Raw genomic sequence first — 23,806 nt, 5'->3', positions numbered from 1 at the left:
CTTGGGGGGGCGGGGTGTCAGCTACCCTCCTTTTTGCTGCTGTCTCTAGCAGACAGTCTCCTGCAGTTCTGAGGGATGTTCATCTCAATCACACGTGATTGGTCACCTCTCTAAACACGATCAAAGTCTGCTGCTGTGAGAGCCACTCCATTGAGTTGCCTCTAGCCAGACTAGTCAGAAAGATGAAGCCCAAATACCAGGGATGACGGAAGCGGCTGTTATTTCTTCTCTGCCTTTTCTTCTTAATTGGCAAGCATACTACAAGTGGAGCTGCATCCCCAGACCCCTCACCCAACTTTAAGCTGTGTTTTCTGCTGTATGAGTTCTTCATGTATTCTGCATACTCAACTACTATCAGAGCTCTGCCTCAGCAAAGCTGTAGCTCACCCAGCAGACTGTTCCCACTCCCGTATTCTTAGCATTCAGAGCTGTGCTGTGACAAGGCCCTTGGCATCTCCTTTTGTTGCTGCACTCTGTTGGCACAGCTTAGACACTGTTGCCTGATCCAAAGCTAGGAAGGTTCAGTCCTGGATTCTCACCCATATGCCTTTTATTTCATCTTCCTTTGCCTGTATCTTCCTTCCGTCTCATGTTTTGATTCTGATCCACTTTGAGTTGGTTTTTATTGTGGCATGAGTTAGGGCTCAAACCCTGTTCCTGTGTGCGCATATCCACTTGTCTCAATCCTGCCCCCTTCTGAGACTCCTCTTCTACCTGGTAGTCATGGCCTCCTCATTAAAAACCAGCTGGCCGTGCCAGTTTGTGTTCAGTGCTGAACTCAGTTCCAGTTCCGCCTGTGGGTCCTTCCTTAATCCACTTCTTGTCCTTTGATATGAGCATTCTGCCTGTGTGTCCCCACCCTCATAATGCATTGTTTAGATCTTGGTTGTCATCGTCACAGGATGTGGACTCACCTAGGAGACATACCTCTGTGCACATCTCAGCGGGTTTCTAGATTGGGTTAGCTCAGGTAGGAGGATCATCCAAGTGTGCACAGCACACTCCCTAGGCTGAGGTCATGGACTGAATGAAGAGGAGGAAGTGAGCTGAGCCCAGCACTTACCCCTTTGTGTTATGCCTGTGGCTGCAGTGTGAGCAGCCTCCTCACACTCCTGTGTGTTCACACACACACACACACACACACACACACACACACACACACACCGCCTGCCATGCCTTCACCACCGTGGTGGGCGGGCTGCACCCTCAGACTGTGAGCTGGGGTAAACACTTCCTTCCTTTGGCTGCTTTCTGTCAGGTGTTTTGTTGCAGCATGGAGAAAAGCAGCCACTGCACCCCATCAAGAGCATCTTGACTATTCAGAGCGCCTTGCAATTCCATGGGAATTTTAGCATAAGCGCGTGGGGGTGGGTGGGTGGGAAACCAGTTTTGCAAAAAAAGCCATTTGAAGTTGTTGGGTTTTGCTGTGCTGAGGAATCCAACCCAGTACTGAGCGTGCACTCTCCTGAGCCACACCTCCAGCCGGTGTTCACAGTTTTCATAGAGCTGCATCTATTCTGTTGACCACTTTGGAGGTTTGACCCAGCCACCAGGGACCCAAGCATCATCTGCACCAAGGCTTCCTATACCAGGCTGGCTCAAGCTTAGACTCCAAGAATTCCATAGACGCAGCATTCACCCCACTTCTTGCGGCTTCCTACTGTTTCCACACCTTCCAGGCCTGACCTGGCCCAAGCAGAGACGCGAGAGTCTTTGCTTCAACCCAGCTGTTAGGGCAGGGAGGCTGCTGCTGTCCCTTCTCCACCCCGAGGAGTCAGAGATCACAGGAACTGTCCTCAGCAAGCACTACCTCTGGAGAATGGCCTGGTGGTGGGCATGTCAGCTTCTGCAGAGCGGAAGTCATTTGCATTTGCTCTCCTCAGCCTCTGCCTGCCTGAGTCAGTCAGAGCAGACCCTGACAGAAAGAAGTTAGGGCCCTGGGACAAAGGAGGAGTGCAGTGTGTGTCCTTGTCTATGTGATCAGGGCAGAGCAACATGAAGTGTATTGATGCTTAGAAAGCAAAGGCTGGTGCTTGGCTCTGCCCTGTGTTTTCTGTAAGTGCCTTTTGTATTTTTGAGACATGGTCTCATGAGCCCAGGCTAGCCTTAAACTCATGATGTAGCTGATGCTTCTTCTCTTTCATCTATCTACCTCTCTAGGGCTGGGGTTACCCCATGTACCACTAGGCCCCACGTACACCTGCCTTTTTAGTGGCTACTACTTGAGCAGACAGCATAGGAGTGTGGGGCAGGGGAGAGGAGGTAAAAGGGGTCTTCCTCCCAGTGTAGCAGCAGGACCAGCATTTAGGAGTTTGGCCTGATAGATTTGTTGGTCACTGACACACTGTATAGTTTCTTTCTGTGGCAGCCTGTGATGGGGCTGTTAGGATGGAAGAAGACAGGTCTAGAAAATCTCTGTCATTTGCCTAGGTCAGCAGCAGTCTGGGACCTTCACATTCCCTGCCCTGATTTAGAGTGTATCCTGGCTCATCCATCCCCACCTTAGGGACAGATATGTCCATGCTATCCCTCCAGCCAGGCCTGGGACACCCTCCCTGCTCTGTGATCCTGCAGTCTAGTTGGTATGCATTATGGTGAACAGCATTGGAATGGGAGCCTGGAGGTGGAGGGCCTCAACTTTTACCTACAGCTTGAATAACCAGGTAAATACTTGCTCCTGAGGACCACAAAGTCTTGGTGGGCAGTGGGCAGCAGGCAGCATCCCCATCTTTACCTCCAGTACATATGAGCATAGCCTCTTGCTGAGAGACACATGCTGTTCTCTCCACAACCTGGCGTCAGGTCACACCTGGGTGTAGAGAATGTCAGGGCACAGTCAGCACTAGCTTGCCTACCAGTCTTGGAGAGTGGAGTGGGCAGGATCAGCTTCTCTAGGACATTCAGTTTGAAAACAACAGGAGGCAGGGCAGCAGCAGGTGGGGAAGCAACCCCGACCCAGGCTGCACAGGGCTCCTCTTCACCCCATCCCCCTCACTTGGCAGGCATGTGCTTGGGGCCCCACTGCTCAGCTGCAGATGAGCCCTCCAAAAAGCACTTTGTGTGTAAAATCCTTTTAGCAGGATGAGTTTGGAATCTGGCCCATGGTTTGAGGCATTTGGCAGGGTCCCTGAAGACGCAATCCAATTAGTCCCATGTTTTCTTGTTTTTATAACTGACTCTAGACCCAGGTTGTCTTCAGTGAAGTAGAAAAGAGATAGGTACAGGCTATAACATTCACGCACAACCAAATTTCTATTCCCTTCATCTCATGTCTACCAATCCAAAACATGAGTCAGCTCCTATTGGCTGTAAGGGAGCAGATGCTCACAAAAGAGAGGGCAGGACTCACCTTATGAGGCTATGGGTCCTGGAGCCTGAAACCAGGCGATGTGGTTATATTGGATACATGTGGTAGAGATAGGAAATGAGTGTATGGGTGTATCCAGCAGGTTTACAGTGGTTGTAATTACTGGGGAGGTCTTGAGAAAGGGAGGGGGTTAGTAGTAGAGCCCCTGCCTAGAATCCCCCAGTGAGGGGCTAGGGGCGTGGCTCAGTGGTAGAGCCCCTGCCTAGAATCCCCCAGTGAGGGGCTGGGGGCGTGGCTCAGTGGTAGAGCCCCTGCCTAGAATCCCCCAGTGAGGGGCTGGGGGCGTGGCTCAGTGGTAGAACATTAGGTTCCATCCCAACACTGCAAATAGTAAAAACAAAGGCTGCTTGCTATACCAATCCTACAGGAAGAGTCATCCATGTGCTTGAAGAGCTAGGTTTGAAATGTCTCTGGATCAGAAACCCACCGTGAGTTTGTGGTGCCAACCATAGTCTTATGCTGTGGGTCAAGGAAGAAGAGGCAAAGGTGGGAAGCAGTGCTGAAGTGAGGCTGGTGGGCCAGCCACCAGCTAGTGTCTAGGAAGCATGGCTGTTGCAGGCTCAGCAGGGGAGGAGAATGTTCCTGGGAGAGGCTGGAGGTTGAGCATAAACCTGAGGCTGCAGACCCAGAGGATCCATGTTTGTCTGAATGCTCTGGTGTGAGCCAGCACCTCCCACTCCTCCCCTGAAGACTATACAGATGTAACAGGGTCAAAACAAAAATGGCAAACTTGTTTTGGCAAAATAGAAGTAGAGCAGAACCAAGCCACAAGCAGAAGGCACATGTCCCCTGGTGGAGGATCATTGTTAGTGCAAACTGCATAAAAGTGTTTGTCAGGGAAGGGTAGGGTATAGGCTTCAGGAAAAGACCGCGGGAAGGGGAGGATCAGGTGACCTGCTTACTAGTGAGGCACTTCCTGACAGGCAGTCCTAACCCTCTGCAGGGCCTCACCTCAGCAAAGCAGGAATCATGGGCTGTCCTGGTACTCAAGGCTATAATAGGCACTGGGGTCCCTGTTCGTACGGTCTAGAAGCGGATCATGCTCACTGTGAGCACAGCTCTTCCCTCTCAATGGAAGAACCAGTGCCTGTGAGATTGCATCCTAGCAATGTAAGAGGCTTGTTCTCTAGGAGCCTCCTGTAGCAAGGAGTAGAGCCATGCTTAGGGGATCAGAGGGGGAAGCTATGGATCAGGAGAGAGAAATCCACTGCCAAAGAAGTTGACCTCAAGCACACAGTTGTCAGAAAGTGGAGTTATGTTAGAACCTGGCCCAGAGCAGCAATGGCGGGGCTGGATGAGGAATTGCAGCTGTCATGCAGGGAGTTAGGATATGGTCGGGTACTGGGAGGGAATGTCATGGCAGAGTCTGAACAGCACTGGCTCTGAGAGTTGTCTGTACATGTGGAAGATGCAGCTCATGTGGGCAGTCAGAACATAGGACTGTGAGTGCCAGGCTGTGCAGGATGCCGGTGTTTAGAAAGGAGCACAAGGACAGAAGAAGGAATCCAGCAAAGATGAGTGACTAAAGCAAGGGCTGTCCATCATTGTCAGCAAGGGTGGGAAGATGCCCTGGAAAATTACTATGAAGTAGAAGCATATTTAGCTGTGTTTTGGGACCTACCAGAGCACCAGGGCTGATAGGCTCCCTCTGTCTAATAGAGAGAGGGTGTGATTGGTTATGGGGGTCAGGTTATAAGAACAAAAAGGCCAAGGAAGCCCACAGCCTGCATGTGTTTTATGTCTGTAAGCAAGAGACATTTAAAAGCCCCTGGTGAATTTCCAATGGTCTGAGGTGTGTGGAGTTTATGGAGGAGCCCTGCCCAGGAACAGAGATGACAAGCTACCACCATTGTGATCAGAATGGAAGGGGAGGAGTTCCACTGTCACCTTCCTCTGTCCAGGGCCACAGAAATGGATACCACTACCCACAATGAGGAAAGAAGTCTTAAGTGTACTAAATCAATGCTGAGCCACCAGATGGACTGAGTCACAAGACTTTATCTGGGCATTCGGTCCAGCAGGTAAACAGGTGGCATTGTTACTGTGTACAATTACCAAGTGAGGAGGGTAACCTACTGAACTAGTCAGGCATTTGGTAGGACATGTCCAGCCCAGAAAAGTATGGATGCAGCATGAAGCAGCCAGTGCTTAACAGCACAAATGCGGAATATCAAGACACACAAAAGGAAACATGTTTCACAAGCCAGGAGACAGAAAGCACTGTAAAAATCAATACAGACAGATAGCAAGATATAAATGGGCTAAACTCTGCTAGTAAAGGGGAAAGACTTTCTGATGAGTTCTACGCAGAATCAAAGAAATCGGAACAGTTGGCTGCCAAGGCCACTTGGCATTTGTAAGCATCTCAGCAGGCATCAGCTATTCATGCCTCATCTGAATTCAAGCCATAAAGCATGCGGGAAGTGGCAGATATGCCTCTCAGTACTGAGGTGCACAAGGACATCTGTACTCCACTCTGTAGGGAACATGGAAGTACACAGAGAAGCAAATGTTTCCATGAAGTCAGTGTGTGCATGTGTGGCTAGAGAGCCTACTGAGAAGGAGTCACAGGAAACCTTGGTGAGGCCAGCAAGATGGTTCAGCAGGTAAAGGCACCGAACAAACCTGACGGCCTGAGTTTCATCTCCAGGACCCATATGGTGGGAGGATAGAACCAACTTCTGCAAGCTGTCCTTGCCCTACACCCACACTTTGGCTACGTGTGCATTTGCATGCATGAACGTGCACACACACACATACACACACACACACACCTCTTACTATAGCAACATGCAACAGGCCCTGCAGCCTTGCCACCTCCTCCAACAATATGCAACAGGAAATTTGCTGGGATCTGTCCAGCACAGCCAGTTTCAAGGGCCATTCTATCAGATTCTCAAAGCTGTGAGACCTGCCACAGCACATAAACTACATCAGAGTGTGGAAGCAAGGGGATGGTTCTCTGAAGTAAGCACTGTGTTGCTTGTTCCTCGCCATGGGGAAGCTATACCACAAATGACAATGTCAGTGTGTTAGGAACAAAAGCCAGTAGCATGCTAAGATGGCACCATCCTTGAGGCTGGGAAGGTAGCTCAGCTAGTAAAGTGTTTGTTGTATGGGGATAAGGACATGAGTCAGTACTCAGAACTCATGCAAAAATATAGGAGATGGGAGACAGAGACAGGTCAACCCCTGGAATTCACTGGCCAGCCTGCTTAGATAAACTGTCAGGTTCCAGGTTCAGTGAGAGAACCTGTGTCCAAAGTCAGTGAGCTGGATGGACCCCGAGGAATGACCCCTGGACTTTGCTCTCTGGCCTCCATTCATGCCTGTTCCCAAGTACGCATATACACACTGGGACACACTGTGTACTGTTCCTCCCCATGCTGTGTGCTTGTAGCAGAATGTATAAAGAAGTTATCTGGCTTGTGGTTCTGGAGTCCAGAAAGCCTGGTGTTGGGAAGTCAAGTGTGGCAGGAGATGGGATGGGTGAGGGGTCTGAACTGCAGGCAGTGACATCAACCCATGGGCCACCCCTAAGGAGGCTTCATTTTCCTTGAAGTCTGCTAGCATCGTGTTCTCCAGGCCCCTGCACTAAGCCTGCAACTGTTTGGAGGGTTGGGGCTGAGGACACTCAAGAACCAAGGGTCAGCTCTGGATGAGTTTCCTGTTACCAAGGCCTGGGGTTTGTCTTGCTCCCTGTCTGCTACCCCCACCTTTCCCAGCAGATGTGCAGAGCAGCTTGCACACCAAGGTGTGCTCGGGACAGGCAGCCAGTTCATGTCACTGTCAGAAATGCTGAGACTTTTCATCCAAGCAATGCTAATTCTAGACTACATTCTCTCTACTTACTCTGTCCATCTCTATCTCAGAATCTCTATAGCTCTCTCAGCAGTACATGAATGACCAACCATGTGTCTCCCTACCTAATCTTAGATCAAGAGCATGGGAAAAGAGAAAGGTCTATGTTTATCTGACTCAGAATGCCTTGTGGACTGGTGGATCCAGGCTATGGGTTGGCCAAGCAAATGGCCCTCTTCCCCCTGAAACTAGGCATCCAGCCTGGGGATGTTCAGATGCAGACTTTAGGACTTTGGGGATAAGAGGGACCTGGGCTGTAAGTCCCTGTTCATGTTGCCCACTAACTCTGTGTTTCCTGATAGCTGGAGATGGAATTGAAAATGCTGAAGGCCCAGACAAGCTCAGCTGAATCCAGCTTCTCGTTCTGCAAAGAGGAGGTGGATGCACTCAGGTATGGCCTCCTTTCGACCTCTAGCTACCTGACTTGTCACTCCTAAGAGCTGAGGCCCACCTGAGCCCCTGCCTTCTTACCTTCCCAAGGCTGTTTCTATTGTCTGCTGAGACCCTTGTTCCCACTGGGTTTGTCCTTTCTAGTGTCATGTCCCAGGTCATCAGATTGGCCCCAGCCATCTCCTTGCTCAAGAGGAGTAGACACTCCTGTCAGGGTATCCATAAGGACCTGCCTTCCTGCCAGCAACATGAGTTACCAAGCCTAGCTCCTTCAAGGGACACAGGGCCATCCGTGGATTGAAGGGTGCAAACAGGCATCTTTCAGAGACTGCTGCTTCACAGAAAGATGAACGGTCTTCTCAAGCTTTGAGGGTTAGAGACAGCTTCCTGCTTGTGCTGTGTGTGTGTGTTCATATGCTTGTACAGATATGCGCGTGTTATGGGTTATTTCCTTCAAATGTTTTCTTAGTTCTTGAGATAGGCTCTCCCATTCAACCTTGAGATCTCCGGTTCATCTAGCCTGGCCAGCAGTGAGTTCTAGGGATCTTCTTGTCACTGCCTCCCCAGCACGAGGGACTAGGGGCACATGTCTGCACACCGAGCTTTTCACATAGGGGATCCCAACTCTGAACTGCCTTCAGGTTCCCCCTGACCTGCACAGGCTCTGCCATTCTAGCTTCTGTCTGAAACAGCCATGGGACAACTGTCACCACTGCCCTGACATCTTGTGAGAGGCAGCAGAATGAAGGTAGTGAGTTGGTCACTCCCTTCTGATTTGCATCCAGGACTGACACTCTAGGGTCTGTTTCTAGCAAGTGAGTTGTGGGCCTAGGGAACAAGAAAGCCCTGTAGACATTGAGTGGTCTTTTGATGAAATGGCACGGATTTTGGGGTAGGAGAAGCAGTCCTCTCTGGCTGGGCTTTTGGTGTCCCAGAGACTGTAAGGAAGTCCTGCCTCTGTGTGAAATTGCGCTTGGCTCTGTTAGGCTCATCTGACGTCTGTCTCTCTTTGGGTAATGGCTGGTGACTGACTTCCTGCTTCACAGGGCTGTTGAGGTCAAAGCAAGGAAGGCTTCTTGGCACCTTTCCCAGAAGTGTCCAGTGAATAGCACTGAGGTCCTTTGTGGGCTCGAGGTTCCCTCTCATTGCCAAAGCACTTCTCACACAGACCCAGGCCTGGGAAGGAACTCTGTGGGGATACCAGGCACAGAGCTGTTTGTTTGCATTTGTCCCAGCATGGTGTATGCTGTGCACTGTCAGGGCAGAACGGAGTGGATAATTGACTGGCCAGGAGAGCCACACGCTCTGTCTTCATCAGCTCATAGCTTAATGGGGATATTATTCACATGGACTTGTGGCTGTTTAATTATGGGTGGTGTTGTAAGAGCTGGCATCTGGAGATAAGGGTCCCTGGGACACGTATCTGGGTGCAAAAGGGGAGCCTGATGATGTGGCTGGCTGGATTGTTGGAGAATTAGTGTGTCCCTGGTGAGTGTCAGCATTTTTATCCCATGAGTAGTGGGAAGCCATTAGGTACTTTAAAACAGAAGAGTGACACGATCTGATTTGTAGCATCAGGCATCAGGCACTGCTGGCTGCCTAGGCCAATCAGAGGGGACTTGGCAAGGCCAGGCAGCCATGACCTGGCTAAGTGCTGGGAAGCGTTCTTTGTGAGCCTCAGCCAAGCTGGAGAGGCTGCTCCTGGGCAGACATACCAAACACCTCCCACTGATACTCCACAATATCTACTTCATGATACAGCATGCAGTCATGTTTGAGGGCAGGGTATCTAAAGGACCTGGAAGTATATTGCATGCAGGCTCTGGGTCCCTGAAGCCAAAAACAGCAGAGTCAGGGCAGCCCTCATCTGCATCCGATTGGGAGGTGCTGGCAAGAGGCTGGGGAACTGAGGTAAAGTGCTTGCTGGCCTGCAGTCAGTGCTCTACAGGGTCCTTAGGGTCACAGAGATAACCCTGTGTACCCAGCGTCATGTCAGCTGGTAGGCAGAGGACTTGAATCTGGGCGTGGGCAAGTTTGCAGAGTTGGCTAGCTGCATGGCCCCAGTGCAACTCTCCTCATGCCACAGGCCCTGTGTTGTCTGAGGACCTGTCCTCCCCACGGCCTCTGGTGTGGTTGGTGCAAGTGTGGACCAGAGTGCATCCCGTTTCTTGGGAAGAGAGGCTGATACATATGCTTCAGGTTTGATGTTTTTTAAATTTTAAACAGGGGCTTTGCTGTTAACGTCTTCCACACTAAGATCAAAGCCTCCTGTCTTCTTTGGAGAGCACGGCTGTGAGTGAGGTGCCTTTGTAGCTGGTAAGAACCAGGCCACTGAGTTTGGAGGGACTGCAGCCCCCACTGCCCTTCTGGTGCTTTGACTTTCCAGCAGAGGGCAAGTGAGGGCTTCCAGGTCATTTCTGTGGACTTGGAGCGTGCGTGGCTGAGAAGGCCAGGTAATCAGGGCCTCTGTGCAGTGAACTCAAGTGGAGCCCATGCCTTGGGCAGATGGCTTATGCTGGGCCAAACATGAAGGTGTTTACCGTAGCTGCCTAGCTCCCTCCCTCCTTGAGCCTGGCATGGGTCTCCTGAGGCCTGCTTCCCACAGCCAGTCTTCTCCCATCACTCCTCCTTTGTCCTAATTTGATACCTATTGCTGTGATAAAACTCCATGAGCACAGAAGCAGCTTGGGGAAGAAAAGGTTTGTTTGGCTTACATGTCCCAATCATATCACCCAACCATAAGAAAGCCAGGGGAGGAATTCAAAGCAGGAACCCAGAGGCAGGAACTGAAGCAGGGACCAGAGAGGACCGCTGCTTACTGGCTTGCTCCTTGTGGCTCGCTCAGCCTGCCTTCTTGGACCTTCCAGCACTGTCTGCTCAGTGGTGACACTGCCCACATTAGGAAAATACTCTACAGACTTGCCTACAGGCCAATCTGATGGTGGCAGTTCCAGCAAACCAAGCAAACCAAACAAAAAGCCAACAATCAGCACAGCCCTTCCTGTTGCCAGGAGCTTGCGTGGTCCCATTTACCCTGCTCTCTAACCCTCCAGCTGTGTCAGACATTGTATCATTATGCCTCAGTTTCCCACGGTTTGGTCAGTGGACTTGTCACTGTTATTTTGAGCAAGGGGACTGTGCTATGCATGGCATCTTGTTTTGCTGGGATACCAAATTGGGACCCATTGTGCTGTCTTCTGGCTCAAGGGTATTTAGAGAGCAGCCCTCCTAAAACTTGTGCTGAGGAGCTGGGTCTTTAGACCCATGTTGCTGCCCCAGCTTCCCTTGGAAGGGACACTAGCAATGTAGACTCTGAAGTCTCACTTTCTTCTAGCTGGGCAAGGGTGAGGACCCTTATTGAGGATGCCCTCTTGGAACAAGATCCTTTTGATCTCTCTCCTGAGCCTGAAGTGCCTTCCTGCTGGTCCTTCATGTAACTCCAGAGGAGGACACTTCTGAAGTGGTTGACTCCGAGAAAGAGAGTTGACATGAGAGCCCTGCCTCGGGTCAGCTTGCCCTTCACTCAAGACCATTACTATGAACACAGCCAGCCAGCAGATGCAGAAGACAGGGCAGGGTAGGTGCAGGTAGGTGCTGCTATCTGGGGCACTGTGAAGATGAGGGGTGGTCTGCAACCCTGTGTATTTGCATAGAACTATTGCTTACACATAGGGGCACAGGACTGGGGAATAAACAGCTTGCTATACCAGCATGAGGACCAGAGTTTGATCCCCATGACCCATGTTTGTTTGTTTTTTGAAGTTAGGTAATCCTTATGTAATCCTACCCCTGGGGAGGTGGACAGTTGGAGCCTGGGACTCGCTGGTTCAGCCTGTCTAGCTAGTGAGCTCCAGGTTCAGTGGGAGATCAGATCTCAAAAGTTAAGATCGAGGGGCTAGAGGAAGATACCTGTTGTTAACCTCTGGCTTCCATAGACATACACAGTAGTTGCACAGATGCCATATGGCATGTGAATTGCACACACCTGTGGCATTGGACCATCTCTGTGAAGCCATGCTTGGGAGCAACAGTGCAAAGCTAAGTGGTGGCAACTGAGGGCCTCTCACCTGGAACAAATCTGGGCTCATCACTTTCCACTGTCAGACAGGAGCTCTGATAGATCCTAAATGTCTGGTGGGTTTAGTAGCTGGGTAGACTGTGGTCTTGCATGCCTGGGCCAGAACCTGTTAGTCATACTTAACAGCTTCTCCGTTCCCAGCCCTCCTCACTGCCTGCTGGGCCCCAGCCTGAGCGGGCATTCCTAGGCCTGGGGGGCTGAGGGGTACCATGACAGGAACATTAAATATGTTGGCCTTTCTCGGGTAGAAAGCAGGAGCTCTGTGACTGTTACTCAGTGTGCTCTGGCTGGGTCACCCTCTCTTGGACACATTGTGTCTTCTCAAGGGGAGCTTGTCTGAACCATATGACTGGTACTACAGCTCTGGTCACTGGGCAACCCCTCTCCTTCTGGGTTCTCTTCCTCTACCTGCAGATCTGTATATTCATGGTAGACTGAGAGAGCAGAGGTAGAAGCAGGTGGCCTAGTACCAGTAGACACAAACAGAAACACCTAAAATTAGGCCACAGAGAGGAAGGGGCAGCCTAATGTAGGTGGCCTTCTGACTGCCGATTGAGTTGCTGACTGAGATCTCGAGGAAGGGATCATGTGTCCTAACAGCAACCACCTCTGCCCCACCAGAGCAAGGCCACAAGTGCTGGCCCCGTGGGGAGCCCTTCTCACAGCCATCAGTATCGGGCTCTTGTGTCCCAGGATGGAATGTGCTCTCATCCCATGCTGCTGCCTGTACTAAGCGGCAAAACTCTGGGATGCAGGAAGGTGGTGGATGCACACTACTCCCTGTACTGGGTAGAATGAGCAGACATGCACCCAGTCATCACCGTCCATCAGAGTCCAGTCTGTGTTTGTGGAGCTCTTTGTCCCTATACCCTTAGAATGCACAAGGAAAGGTACCCATTGTTGGCCATGTCTTTGGTCATAAAGCAAACCTTCATAAAACCTAAGAGATCAGGTACCAGAGATGGCTTAGTGCGTAACAGCTCTTTGCTATGTGGGCATAAGGACCTGAGTTCAAATCCCTAGCACCCAGGTAAACAGTTGGACGTGGCTGCACATGTGCCTGCCTGTAATTCTAGTGGCATAGGATCTGAGACAAGATGATTGCTGGGGTTTGCTAGCCACCGGCCCAGCTTGGGGTTCAGGGAGAGCCCTTGTCTCAAGAAAATAGGTTGAGATCAGTAGAGCAGGATGCCTGATGTCCTTCTTGGACTTCCACATGCCTTGCATGGACATTTACATGAGCATATACATGTACACGTGTGTGTGTATCACACACACATACACGCACAGAAGCACACACATTTAAGGTGCATAGAGAATATGTCATCTGACCATACCAAACTCAAACTAGATGTCAGTAACAGAATGCAAGAGGAAAAGCTGTACCCACGGGGAAATTGATAGCATGGTTCTGAACTGCCTGTGGATCACATGGGATGTGTGGCAGAGAAAAGGAACAAGTGAACGCTAATGAAAACACACTCATCAGATCAGATCCGTGGAGAGAAGAGAACCTGCGGCGCCCAGCGTTCCAGCTGACAGAGCAGAAGCCATGGCCCTGCCACTAGGAGGACATGGGAAGCAAAGGAGCCCAGGATGAGAAGCAAGGAGAAGGTAATGAACTTGAAAAAAGAAACACAATTGAGAAAAATGCAGAAGCAAAAGGCTGTTTTTCTGGGGGGAAAATCTATAAAATTGACAAACTGCCAACAAAAGTGAAACGTACTCGGAGAAGCAAACAAGCGGTCTCAGGTATGACACAGGGACACTGCTATAAAGAGCCTGTGGCCTCTGAAGGATGGCATGTACAGGAACACCAGCTTGTCACTAGCAGGTCTAGTCAGCCCTCCAAACCAAAATTACCCTCAGCATGGTGCTCCACCTATAATCCCAGCCTGGGGAAGTAAGGCAGATGGGTCAGAGTTCAGTCATTTTGGGCTACATGATGAGTTTAAGGCCAGCCTGAGCTACGTGAGACTCTGTTCTCAAAGGGATAGACCAAACAAACACCTGAACCAAGATGTACAGTGAGGTTGATGAATACTCTAAATGTGAATCACAATTAAGAGGCTCCAGAGGAAGAAGGTTCCAGGCCCATCGGGTTGGTTCCCTTGGACCAACCTGACTCACCCGTCTTCCACAAGACAGAAGATATCTACACAGTACAGCCAAAGGGAGCCTGGCACTCATGGGATGGGACTGTGTCATGGCAGCCAGTGACACATGCATGGCCTACCCTGCAGAGACAAATCTACTGAAACAGACGCTGTTGCTGAAGCTGTTGCCATTGATTCAGAAAGCTGAGTGAACTGGAAGAAGCTCTGACTTGCGTTTCCTTAAGTGTATAAAGTTTCTGCAAGACCTTCTACTCAGCCCCAGCTTAACCAACCCCACCCTGCTCCTGGAACCCATGTGGGGGCTCTGTGCTGCCAGAGCCCTTGTAGGGTCAGTAGCAGGCAGGCATCAGCTGTGGAAAGCTACTCCCTCCCCCACTCCATCCATCAGCTTCCAACTTCTAAGGGAGTTTTTGATGCTGTCCCTTTTATTTTCTGTGGTCAGGCTTCAGAGAAATGAGACTGCCTTTATTCTCAACTGCAGTGGCGTTCTGAGAGATTGCTCCTAACTGCCATGTTCACATGGCCATCTTTATCAGTCCCTATGCTTGCTTGTATGTGGGGTTTGTTACTGTTGCTGTTTCTTTTCTAAGGTAAAGTTTGCTATATTGCTCAGGCTAGCCTTGACCCCTTATTCTCTTACCTCAGCCTCCTATATGCTGCGGTTAAAGGCATGCAGCGTGTTCTACCATGCCCAGCTCATATGTTGTTGTTGTGGTTGTTGTTGTTGTTGTTTTGAAAGTGAAACACACATACAAGCCAAAAAAAGAAGAAACCAATGGAAAACAAAGAGAAGCCTGCTGTTTATACTGACGGCAAACTGTCTTCATGTTGAATGTGTGCACGCTTCCCCATGTCCCTGGCCTTCTGCAACCATCTGTTGGTTTTGTATCACTGGACATGGCACCCAGCGCCTGCTCTCACCCCCATGAGTGTGCTCCTGCATGTGCTTGGGAACCTGGGGGCACATGGGCAGATCTGTGTCACAGGCAGCGAGACATAAATCTCATTTAACATTCCTCAGAGACTACTTACTTATCGTGGTGATTTGAGTCCTGGCCTGCAACTCACCAAGCAGATTAGGTAGGTGGGCAGAGAACCCTTGGTTCCTCCTGTTTCCACCCAGCCTGTGTAAACATGGCTTCTGGGGATCCAGCTCAGGCTCTCCTGACTGTGAGGCCAGCGCTTTACCTTTGTGTGCTGTGCAGGCTCCTGTGGGTGGCTGTGAACAGGTAGTGGATGTGGTCCTTTAACTAAATGGCTTCCTCAGCTCTGGTCCAGCATGCCCACTTAGGTGGACTCTGTGCCTGTGATCTCAGCACTGACATCTTCCACTCAGCATAGCACCTGTGGGGGCATCTCTTTAAAGGAATGTCTCTGCCCCCATGGCTGAGTCCGGAGGCAGGAGGTGCATCTTCCCAGTTGGCTCTTCTTTTCTGTCTGCTTTACCCCAGATAGCCTCAGCACTAAGCTCACCTGTCCCTGAACACAAGTATCAATAAGATGACTTTTTCTTATTTTGTAATTATATGTAAATTTGTGTGTGTGTTTGCATGGGCATGTGCATGTGCATGTGAATGCAGGTACCTGTGAAGCCCAGAAGTGGGCACCAGAGCCCCTGGAGCTAGAATTGTGGACAGTTGTTAGCCAGCCCCAGTGGATGGTGGTTCTTCTGGCAGAGCAGCAGCGTTTGTAACTGCTAAGCCATTGATTGCTCATGCCAGGTATCCACATGCACATGGGCTTTCTTTTCTTTTTCTTCCTTTTTAAAAATGTCTTTATTTATTTAACTTTATTTTATTTTTTGGCAATGCTCTGCGTGTCTTAGGGGATCATCTCCCTCTGCCTTGTGTAAATTTGTATCCAAATGTTTTCTTCTCTCTGATGCTGTAACAGATGAAGTGCACATCAGAGCTCACACGTGGTGGTTTGTATGGTGCTGTTTTGCTGGTTTGTGCATCGGCAGGGCATCTGTGACGAGGAGTGGTTTGCTACTGTTATTTCCTTGTCTAATTGCTTTGGCAGTTTAGTCAGATGAACGCAGTCAGAGCAGGCATTGTCTCAAAGTTTTAAAAAATTACTTAATTACATTGATTTGTGTGTGTGTGTGTGCACACGCACAAGCGTGTTTCTGCAGACCCCCTGGTGTAAGTGTGGAGGCCAGAGGATGGCACTCAGGAGTGCGTTCTCTCTTTTCATCCTGAGCTGGAACTCAGGTTGTCAGGCTTGGTGGCTGTACCTTAATCCTGAGGAAATCTTGCAGCTGTCTTCCCTGCTTTTGTTTTTTGTTTATGTACATTGGTGTTTCATGTGTCTGTGTGAGGAAAGGGTCAGATACCCTGAAACTGGATACAGACAATTGTGAGCTGCCAGGTGGGTGCTAGGAATTGGACCCAGGTCCCCCTGAAGAACAACTGATGCTCTTAACCACTGAGCCATCTCTCTAGCCTTTTTTTTTTAAGGTTGTTTGTTTCTTTTACATCCCTGTTTTTTGGGGGGCTTTGTTTTTGTTTGTTTTTGTTTCAGAAATGACATGTCCTGTTGAGGTTGCTGCCCTCTGTGTTCAAGGTGACAGGTTTGGTGAGGGATTTTCCTGTGTCAACTGAGAGCGGAATAGAGGAGAACTTCTTGTCCTTGCTCCCTAGAGGGTCACACAGCACAGTGTTAGGTGTTGAGCCGTCTTGGATCCCTGCTATTTTCAAACCCCTTGCCACAGCATGGAAAGCTTTCAGGGAATGGCTGGCATGTGGCTAAGTGGGTCCACACCTGTCCCCCATGTTTATATGGTTAGGCTTGTCTCCCAAGTTTACTGGTCTCAGTTCTAGTTATTTCTTTTAAAAAATAGTTTTAGTTTTTTTTTTCATATATTCATTTAATTTTAATTTTAGTTTTGCAGTCTTGCAGTTGGAACCCATGACCTCACATGTGTTAAACAAGCACGCTACAGAGCTACCTTCCCAGCCTTTTTCTGTGGCTACCTTTTACATTTTAGGACAGGATCCCACAAACTGCTCCTTGAACCCACGAGTGGCCCAGGAAAACCCTTAATTCTTGATCCTTCTGCCTCAGTCTCCACACAGCTAGGTTGGTGGGCCCAGATTGGCCTCAGTTTTCTGGAAGTGTCTTTGCCTCTATCCAGTGCCCATCTGCTGCTGGTTCAGAGAGAGAGCCTCCTCATTCCTTTCTCTGCAGAGTTGGGCAAGACCATATGATTCTTTGAGTGTTTTTGCTTGTGCTCCCTGGCCTGGCCTTCCTTGTTTGGGAGACTCTGACTTCCCTTTTGACCGACCCTCACAGTGATCTCAGGTTTATCCGCTTCTCTGGGGGTCACCTTGGAAGGTCATCAGTAGGAGTCTGCCTGTGCCATCTTGGCTACTCGGATGTGTGCCCAGTTGTCCCTAGCATCCTTTTGTGACCTTTGCCCTGTGGTGCCCTCTCACATCTTCCAGGTTCACGGTGAGCTCTTCTCTCTGGTTGGTTTTGCTTGGGAGTTTCCTGTGTAATCGTTCACACAACCCAATCCTCATTGTCTCCAGCCTGCTGTCAGCTGTCAGCTGTCAGCTCGAGCTGCTCTCCTTTTGGACTCATGTGACATCTTTGATGTGACATCTTCCTTGTGTTTGGAGCCCTCTGTTTCCTCTTAATGTTTGTCTCTGATGTCTCCTAATCTCCCCAGTGAGTTCTTTTTTATCCCAGGATAATTGTAGTGTCTTACATTTTTATTTTATAGGTGTGTGGTTGAGTATGTATATGTGTGAGCCAGTTCGGCTTCAGGCGTCAGTCCTCAGAGTCTAACATCTGCCATTTGAGCCAGAATCTCTCAATGGCCAAGAGCTCACCAATTGGTTCTCAACCTTCTTAATACTGTGACACTTTAGTACATCTTGTGTTATGGTGATTCCCAACCATAAAATTATTTTCATTGCTACTTCATAACTGTAATTTTGCTACCATTACAATTCCTAATGTAAATATCTATGTTTTCCATTGGTCTTAGGTGACCCCTGGGAAAGGGTTTTTTGACACATATCCCACAGGTTGAGAACTACTGCTCTAGTCTCAGTCTCTCCAGCACTGGGATCACAAGTGTGCATCAGCATATACCCAGCTTTTCATGGCAGTGCTGGAACAATAATATAGCTGAATTTTGCTACTTAGTAGGTTTTTCTTCCACCATTTCCCATCCCCCTTTTCCCTACCATTTCAACACCCTAACACTAGATAAGAGACAGAGAAAGAGACAAAGAGAGACAGACACACAGAGAGAAGGGAAAGAGACAGAGAAAGGCACACAGAGAGAAAGAGAGACAGAGGGGTGTTGAAAGGTGGGTGGTGTTTTCTTTAGACTACTAACCGCTGGTTAGGGGCACTGAGTTCCTTGGGGCAACTTTGATCTCTCCATCAGGATATCTAATTTCTTCTTGTAGTTGTTTCTTCTTTGCATATGACTGCTTAACAGACCATAACTAACAACCAGCCAACAACCCACATCACACCTCTCAGGACCCTAGCATTTATATACCCTCTGAGGAGTCCCAGGAATTCCAAATGTCACACAGTCACAGAATCTATCTGCAGCTGGCAAAATCATGCCCCTGCCAGAGCACAAGGCAGATCATAGTCCGCTAACATGGACGATCTGAAGCAGCTCCATATCCCCACACCTGGGGTTAAAATGAAAACATATCCTTATAATATTTCTGTGGTTTTTTTAAAAGAAATTAAAATTCCACAGTTCATGGAATAGAACTCAAGTCCTCAGGCTTTCAAAGCAATCACCCACAAAGCCTAACCCCTGTTGAATTACCTGCTACTGTCCCTCTGCCATTGACCTCCAACTTCATTTATGGCAGGCATTCTACTAAATGAATATACTAAGACTTGTTTTGTGGCCATGCATTAGGTCTGTTCTGGAGTGTTATGTGTCCTACTTCAAGCCAGCCAGAGCTACACGGTAAGATCCTAGCTCATAAAACTGCCCTTGAATTCCCCGCCCCCTCTTCCTCCATTTCAGCTGGACCACAGGTGCATACCCATCATGCTCAGCCTTTCCTCTATCCTTACAGTGGAAGCCTGGGTTGTTGACTTGAGATAAGAACATTGGATACTATACATTTTGTCTCTGAGCCTGGCTTTCTTGGATATGCTATGTCTAGTTCAACGTGTTTTCTAATTTCCTTTACTTTCTTTGAGCAGTGTATTTAGTGTGTGTTGTTACATTTCCAAGTGGCCAGAGCTTTGCTCTTGGCTTGTTCTGGTTTCTGCTTTAGTCCTGAACTGCTCTCTGGACACTTCCTTTCCTTTTAGTCCCTTGTAGCTGTCTGGCTACTTTGTTATGGGCTTCTGGACTACACAGATTTTAGGAACTGCTCCATTTTATGGTCAGGGGTCAGCACAACATGAACTGTATTAAAGGGTTGCAGCACAACAAAGACTCCTAGGTTGCTTTTCAATTTGCAGTTTCTCCTCTAGCCTGTGGTCACCCTCCAGGGTGAACAGGGGGCCTGAGACACCGATTCCTTAGCTGATTCTAGCCAAGCTTCAGGGTCAACCAAGAACCCCTGGCTTGAGTCCTTCCTTACACCTAAATAAGTGCTCTCCACTGCTGTCCTCCCACTAGGGCCATGACCTTCCCTCTGTGCTGGACTGTAGTGGCACCTGGTTATGTCATGGTCTCCTTGCAGGTTGAAGGTGGAGGAGCTGGAAGGTGAGCGGAGCCGTCTGGAACAGGAAAAGCAGGTGCTGGAGATGCAGATGGAGAAACTAACCCTACAGGTAGGCTCGGTGGCCAGAGAGATGTTCCCTGCAGACAGTACTCCTTCCAGCCCTGTGATGAAACCTGGACTTCCTCCTATGCATCCCCCCTTACCTGGCTGAGAGCGACTGCTGGGTTCTGCGGGACCACAGGTCTGGGCCACTCTGGCTCGCTGTGCAGGGACTGCTTTATACCCTAGGTTCTTGTGCTTCTCAGCACTGACCTCGGCCTCTCTTCTCTTTGGTGCTGTACCCTGTCACTCTCATTTCCCTGTGGTCATGACCTTCTCTGCTGTCTGCATTGGAGTGTTTCTTTTCTTTTTAGTTTTCCTCCTCCTGATCACACTGCTCATGGCAGGAAGCCCACAGGTTAGAGATTGCCTGGCTTCTAGACAGGCCATTGATTTTTACCTTGGCACCTATTAGAGGCAATCAAATCGTGTCCCCATTACCAATCTTGGTGATGGGAGAGGTGACAGCTTTGATGAAGTGAGGTGTTCTGAACCTTGGCTGTACTCATGCCCAGCCCTAGGACCTGTCATCCTGTTCCGTTCTAATTGGGCCACTGTCCTGGGCTGAGGGCTGCAGGAGGGTGAATCAAGGCTACCTGGCTACAGAACTGTGTCAGGATGGGGTGATAAATGGATTTCAGTGCAGCTCGCAGAGACTTCAGGGACAACACAGCTAGAGGAGGTGCCAGTGTTCTATGCCCCATGTGGGTGATACAAGAATGGGATACACAAGATCTCCTTCCCACAGCACCACAAGTGTGTGTGCTGGCACTGTTCAGCCCTGCAGCTCAGAGCCTTCCTGAGGGCCAGAGTGCTAGTGACCATGTCCACTCCTGCTCTGTGCTGCTGTGTGTACTGTGTGCAGGCAGGCACTGAGTGCATACATCTGTCAACCATACTCATGGCATGGCCGGAGACAGCATGGAGGGCTGAGTCTGTGGCCCTGGAGAGCAGTGTCCATGTCAGCTGATGTTCAGGAACCCAGGGATGGTATTCCCAGTTGGCATGGAGGCCTGAGGTGGGGGGAGAGGCAGCTGTTGTAGAAATTTCTAGATAGCCCCAAAGACCCTGCCACCTCTGTAGGCTGTGCTTATACTTCAGGAAGGGAACTTACCAGAGCCAGACTGGGAAAGCAGTTACTCAGAGACTGCCGGATGAGGCCTAACTCTTCTGTGTGGGCTTCTCTCCCCCCGCCCTGCCCCCCACACACACACACTGCTCTTAGGCCAGGGTTGCTTGCTGTCCTCCAGCCTCACTCTGATCTCAGAGCTGGAGGCTATATAGCAGGACTCCCTGATTCCTGTTGCATCCTAAACCACCTTCTCCCCTAGCCAGTACTGGACCTCTACTAGACTCCCCAGATGAGCACATATCAGGAAGTCCAGGTGATTGCCAGAGTGCTGGGCTCTTTGCTCCGTCCTGTACTATTCATACTAAAGGTCTTTCCAGGCGAGGCTGTGCTCACTGGTTTATTAGTAAATAAACCATTTACTCAAGCTGTTTGATCATGGGGGTTTGGTCCAGTTCTCTCTACATACCAGCCTTTCCCCTCTGTGTCCCCCTATACCCTTGTCAGACAAACTTGTGGGTGAGCCAGCCTGGCAGTTGTCTGTGTCTTGCATAATTGAGTCTCCTTCCTAGGTCACTGGCCTCAGCTCCAGGGCCCCATGCTAACTGCAAGTCCATGGCTGTCATACTGTGTCTGTTCTGTATGTCCCAGCTGTTGGCACATCTGGGCAGGGAGGATTTTTACCCCAGGATTGAACTGGTTCTGCAAGGGGGCATTAGTTACCTGCGGTAAGGAACAGTCCCTGTCCAACCTCAGATGGCTCCTCATCTGCTGTCCCTTCAGTGTGTTCAGGAGTACCTGTGTGAGCAGCCAGTTTGTAACACTGAATGCAAGGTGGCTGTAGCTCCTTCTGAGCACATGGGCACAGAAGCTACGACACATGAGACTGGACCTGAGGGAAAGGCAAACAGGCCTGGGTTTGGCTCAGTAGTGGGCCAGGAGGTGACTTGGACACATGAAGAGAGAAAGGCCGCCACCTATGAACACTGGGTGGGCTTGGGCATGTTGGTTTCTGATCTGAGCTGCTGCACTTTATAAGGCTGGGTGGTGAGGAGTCTTGAGGGAGTCCTGTGCTAGGTCCTTTCTCTCCCCCATCCCCCACTATCCCCCAACTGCCTTCAAGGCCTTGTTAGATGCTCTGTCGTTCCTTTTTCATCCAAGTCAAAGCCCTCGTTCCCATTATATGTTGGTCTTGAACCTGGGCACCCTCTGGTACTGGGGAAGAAACATCCATCCTGGGGCTTCTCCGTGTGGCCTGGCCATAGCATTTGATGCCAGCCCCTTTGAGACCCAGCCTCCTCTGCAGCTCTAATGCGGCTGCTTGGACCTGGAATCTTGTGGTCTAGCCTTTGGGCTTCCTCAAGCCTTACCCATGTGCTCAGTATGCAGGCAGCCTCCTGCGCTCCCACTCCCGCCTCACTCTTCCCTCTAGAGAAGAAGAGTGGCTTCAAGTTGGCGCTTCAAGGAAGATTGATTAAAATCAGCTGCGGTTCATCTTAATTGGGAACATATGCTCAGAGAGGGAGCTCAACTAGTTAGGAGTTTTTGTAATTAGTTCACAGCTGGTTGGCGGGGAAGCAAAACTCTGGTGACCACTTAGAGCTGGGTGTGTGGGCGTGCTTTGGGGTTCAGTGGAGGGGTCATCACACTGGCTGCATGCAGACTTACCAAGTTGACGCACGCCATCCTTCCTGATTTCCTGGGTCATTGGCTGTTTGTATCATGACCTGTGTGCATTGCTAGTGTAGCTAGGGAATAGGAAACGTGTACTAAGGTGTACTTGTCTAATGGGCTCACACGCCAACTGGCTGGCTGGACAGCTGACTTATGACAGACAGCCCTGGCAGAGCTTCTGGGAGGTTAGAGACAGTGGTGCAGGCCTCGAGTCTCAGCACTGTAGTGGCTGTTCCGAGTTTCAGAGCCTGGACTACATGGTGAGAGCCTGTGGAAAGTATGGGGGCAGGTATCTATAGGAAGGCCTTACCTAGAGATGGAGAAACTAAGGCTGGCACAGAGGCAGGTACAGGGATTGCCAGTCTCTGTCCTTAGATACCTTGTGCTTTTCCCTAAGAGCGGGGACAGCTCTTTATTACAGAGCTCCCCTCCCCCATGTTCCTCATAGCCTTCCGTAAAAGCCTCCACATAAGTGCTTCTGGTGAGCCAGGGCAGGACAGCTTGGTGTAGAGTCACCAAGGAGAGGCCTGCCAGGAGCTCTGTCCACCCTGAATGGTGACAAGTGAGGTTCCTCCACTTGAAACATGGATGCCTCCTGGGTCCCACATTATAGGCTAAGGGCAGCCTCCATGGACTCGGGCCCTACTGCTTTTCCCCAGTGTTTCAACTGCCAGCATTTTCAAGATAGAGAAGTAGAAAGAATTTTACAGTGAATGCCCACTTACCCACCACCTACATCCTGTCGGGAATGGCACACTTGTGGCTGTATGACATTCCTATCCATCCCTCCGCCATCCATTAGTTCGTTTTATTCTTTTGATGCATTTGAAACTAAATTGCAGACATCTGTACACTTCCTCCAAGCACTCGAGCATGCATGTAATTAAGCGAATTCATCTCTGGAATCTGAGGCCCGGGCCCCCGCCGTCACACAGCGTCGCCTCATCATAGAGCAGGGCTCCTCCCTTCACAGTGAGGTTGTGCCAGTGGACCCCAGTGCCAGGCCTCTGAGCTGGCACATTCCTCTCACAGTCAGGGGAGGCTAGGCTGGTGTCCATACCACCTTACAATCCTTCTAAAGTGCTGCTCAGAACAGAGCCCAGACGGCTGCCCAGTGACATTTAAAATCAGAATATCTTTTTTGGAAATGGAGTGGGCAGAAAATTGCTGGGTTTCCTGCAAGCGGAAAGCTTTCTGAGCCTGCAGACGTCCCTGCTCCTATCTGCGTCACAAGCAGCAGTGCGGTTAGGGTGCCCAGCCTTACCTCTTCCTGTGCCCACACCTGCCGCACATAGTTCTACAATTTCAGGGTGTCACTTACCATGAGACACCCATGTCAGGCAAGGCCCTAAGATAATGAAAAAAACAAAAGAACAACAACAACAAAACCCACCATTGTCTGGATCCTTGAGCTCCAGGTTGTGCCAGCACAAGTCTCTGGTGGCTCCCAGCCCTTACCTGAATGCTGAGTGACACTAAGGAGGTGGC

General features: G+C 50.0%; 1 protein-coding gene across 2 annotated transcripts in view; it reads left to right on the top strand.

Annotated features, from left to right (window-relative positions):
* Mad1l1 (mitotic arrest deficient 1 like 1) overlaps nucleotides 1-23,806 on the top strand; it is a 331,728-nt gene that overhangs the window by 213,844 nt on the left and 94,078 nt on the right. For both annotated transcript variants that reach the window (XM_021162520.2, XM_021162521.2), the window contains exons 14-15: nucleotides 7,531-7,619; nucleotides 19,495-19,585. In XM_021162520.2, the coding sequence (XP_021018179.1) occupies nucleotides 7,531-7,619; nucleotides 19,495-19,585 (180 nt within the window). The remainder of the gene's footprint in view (nucleotides 1-7,530; nucleotides 7,620-19,494; nucleotides 19,586-23,806) is intronic.

Source organism: Mus caroli, unplaced genomic scaffold, assembly GCF_978045245.1.
Source record: "Mus caroli unplaced genomic scaffold, Mus_caroli_1 scaffold_4, whole genome shotgun sequence".
NCBI classification, from domain to species: domain Eukaryota; kingdom Metazoa; phylum Chordata; class Mammalia; order Rodentia; family Muridae; genus Mus; species Mus caroli.
The sequence above is the reverse complement of the archived record's forward strand: the minus strand, read 5'-3'. Positions and strand labels throughout refer to the sequence as shown.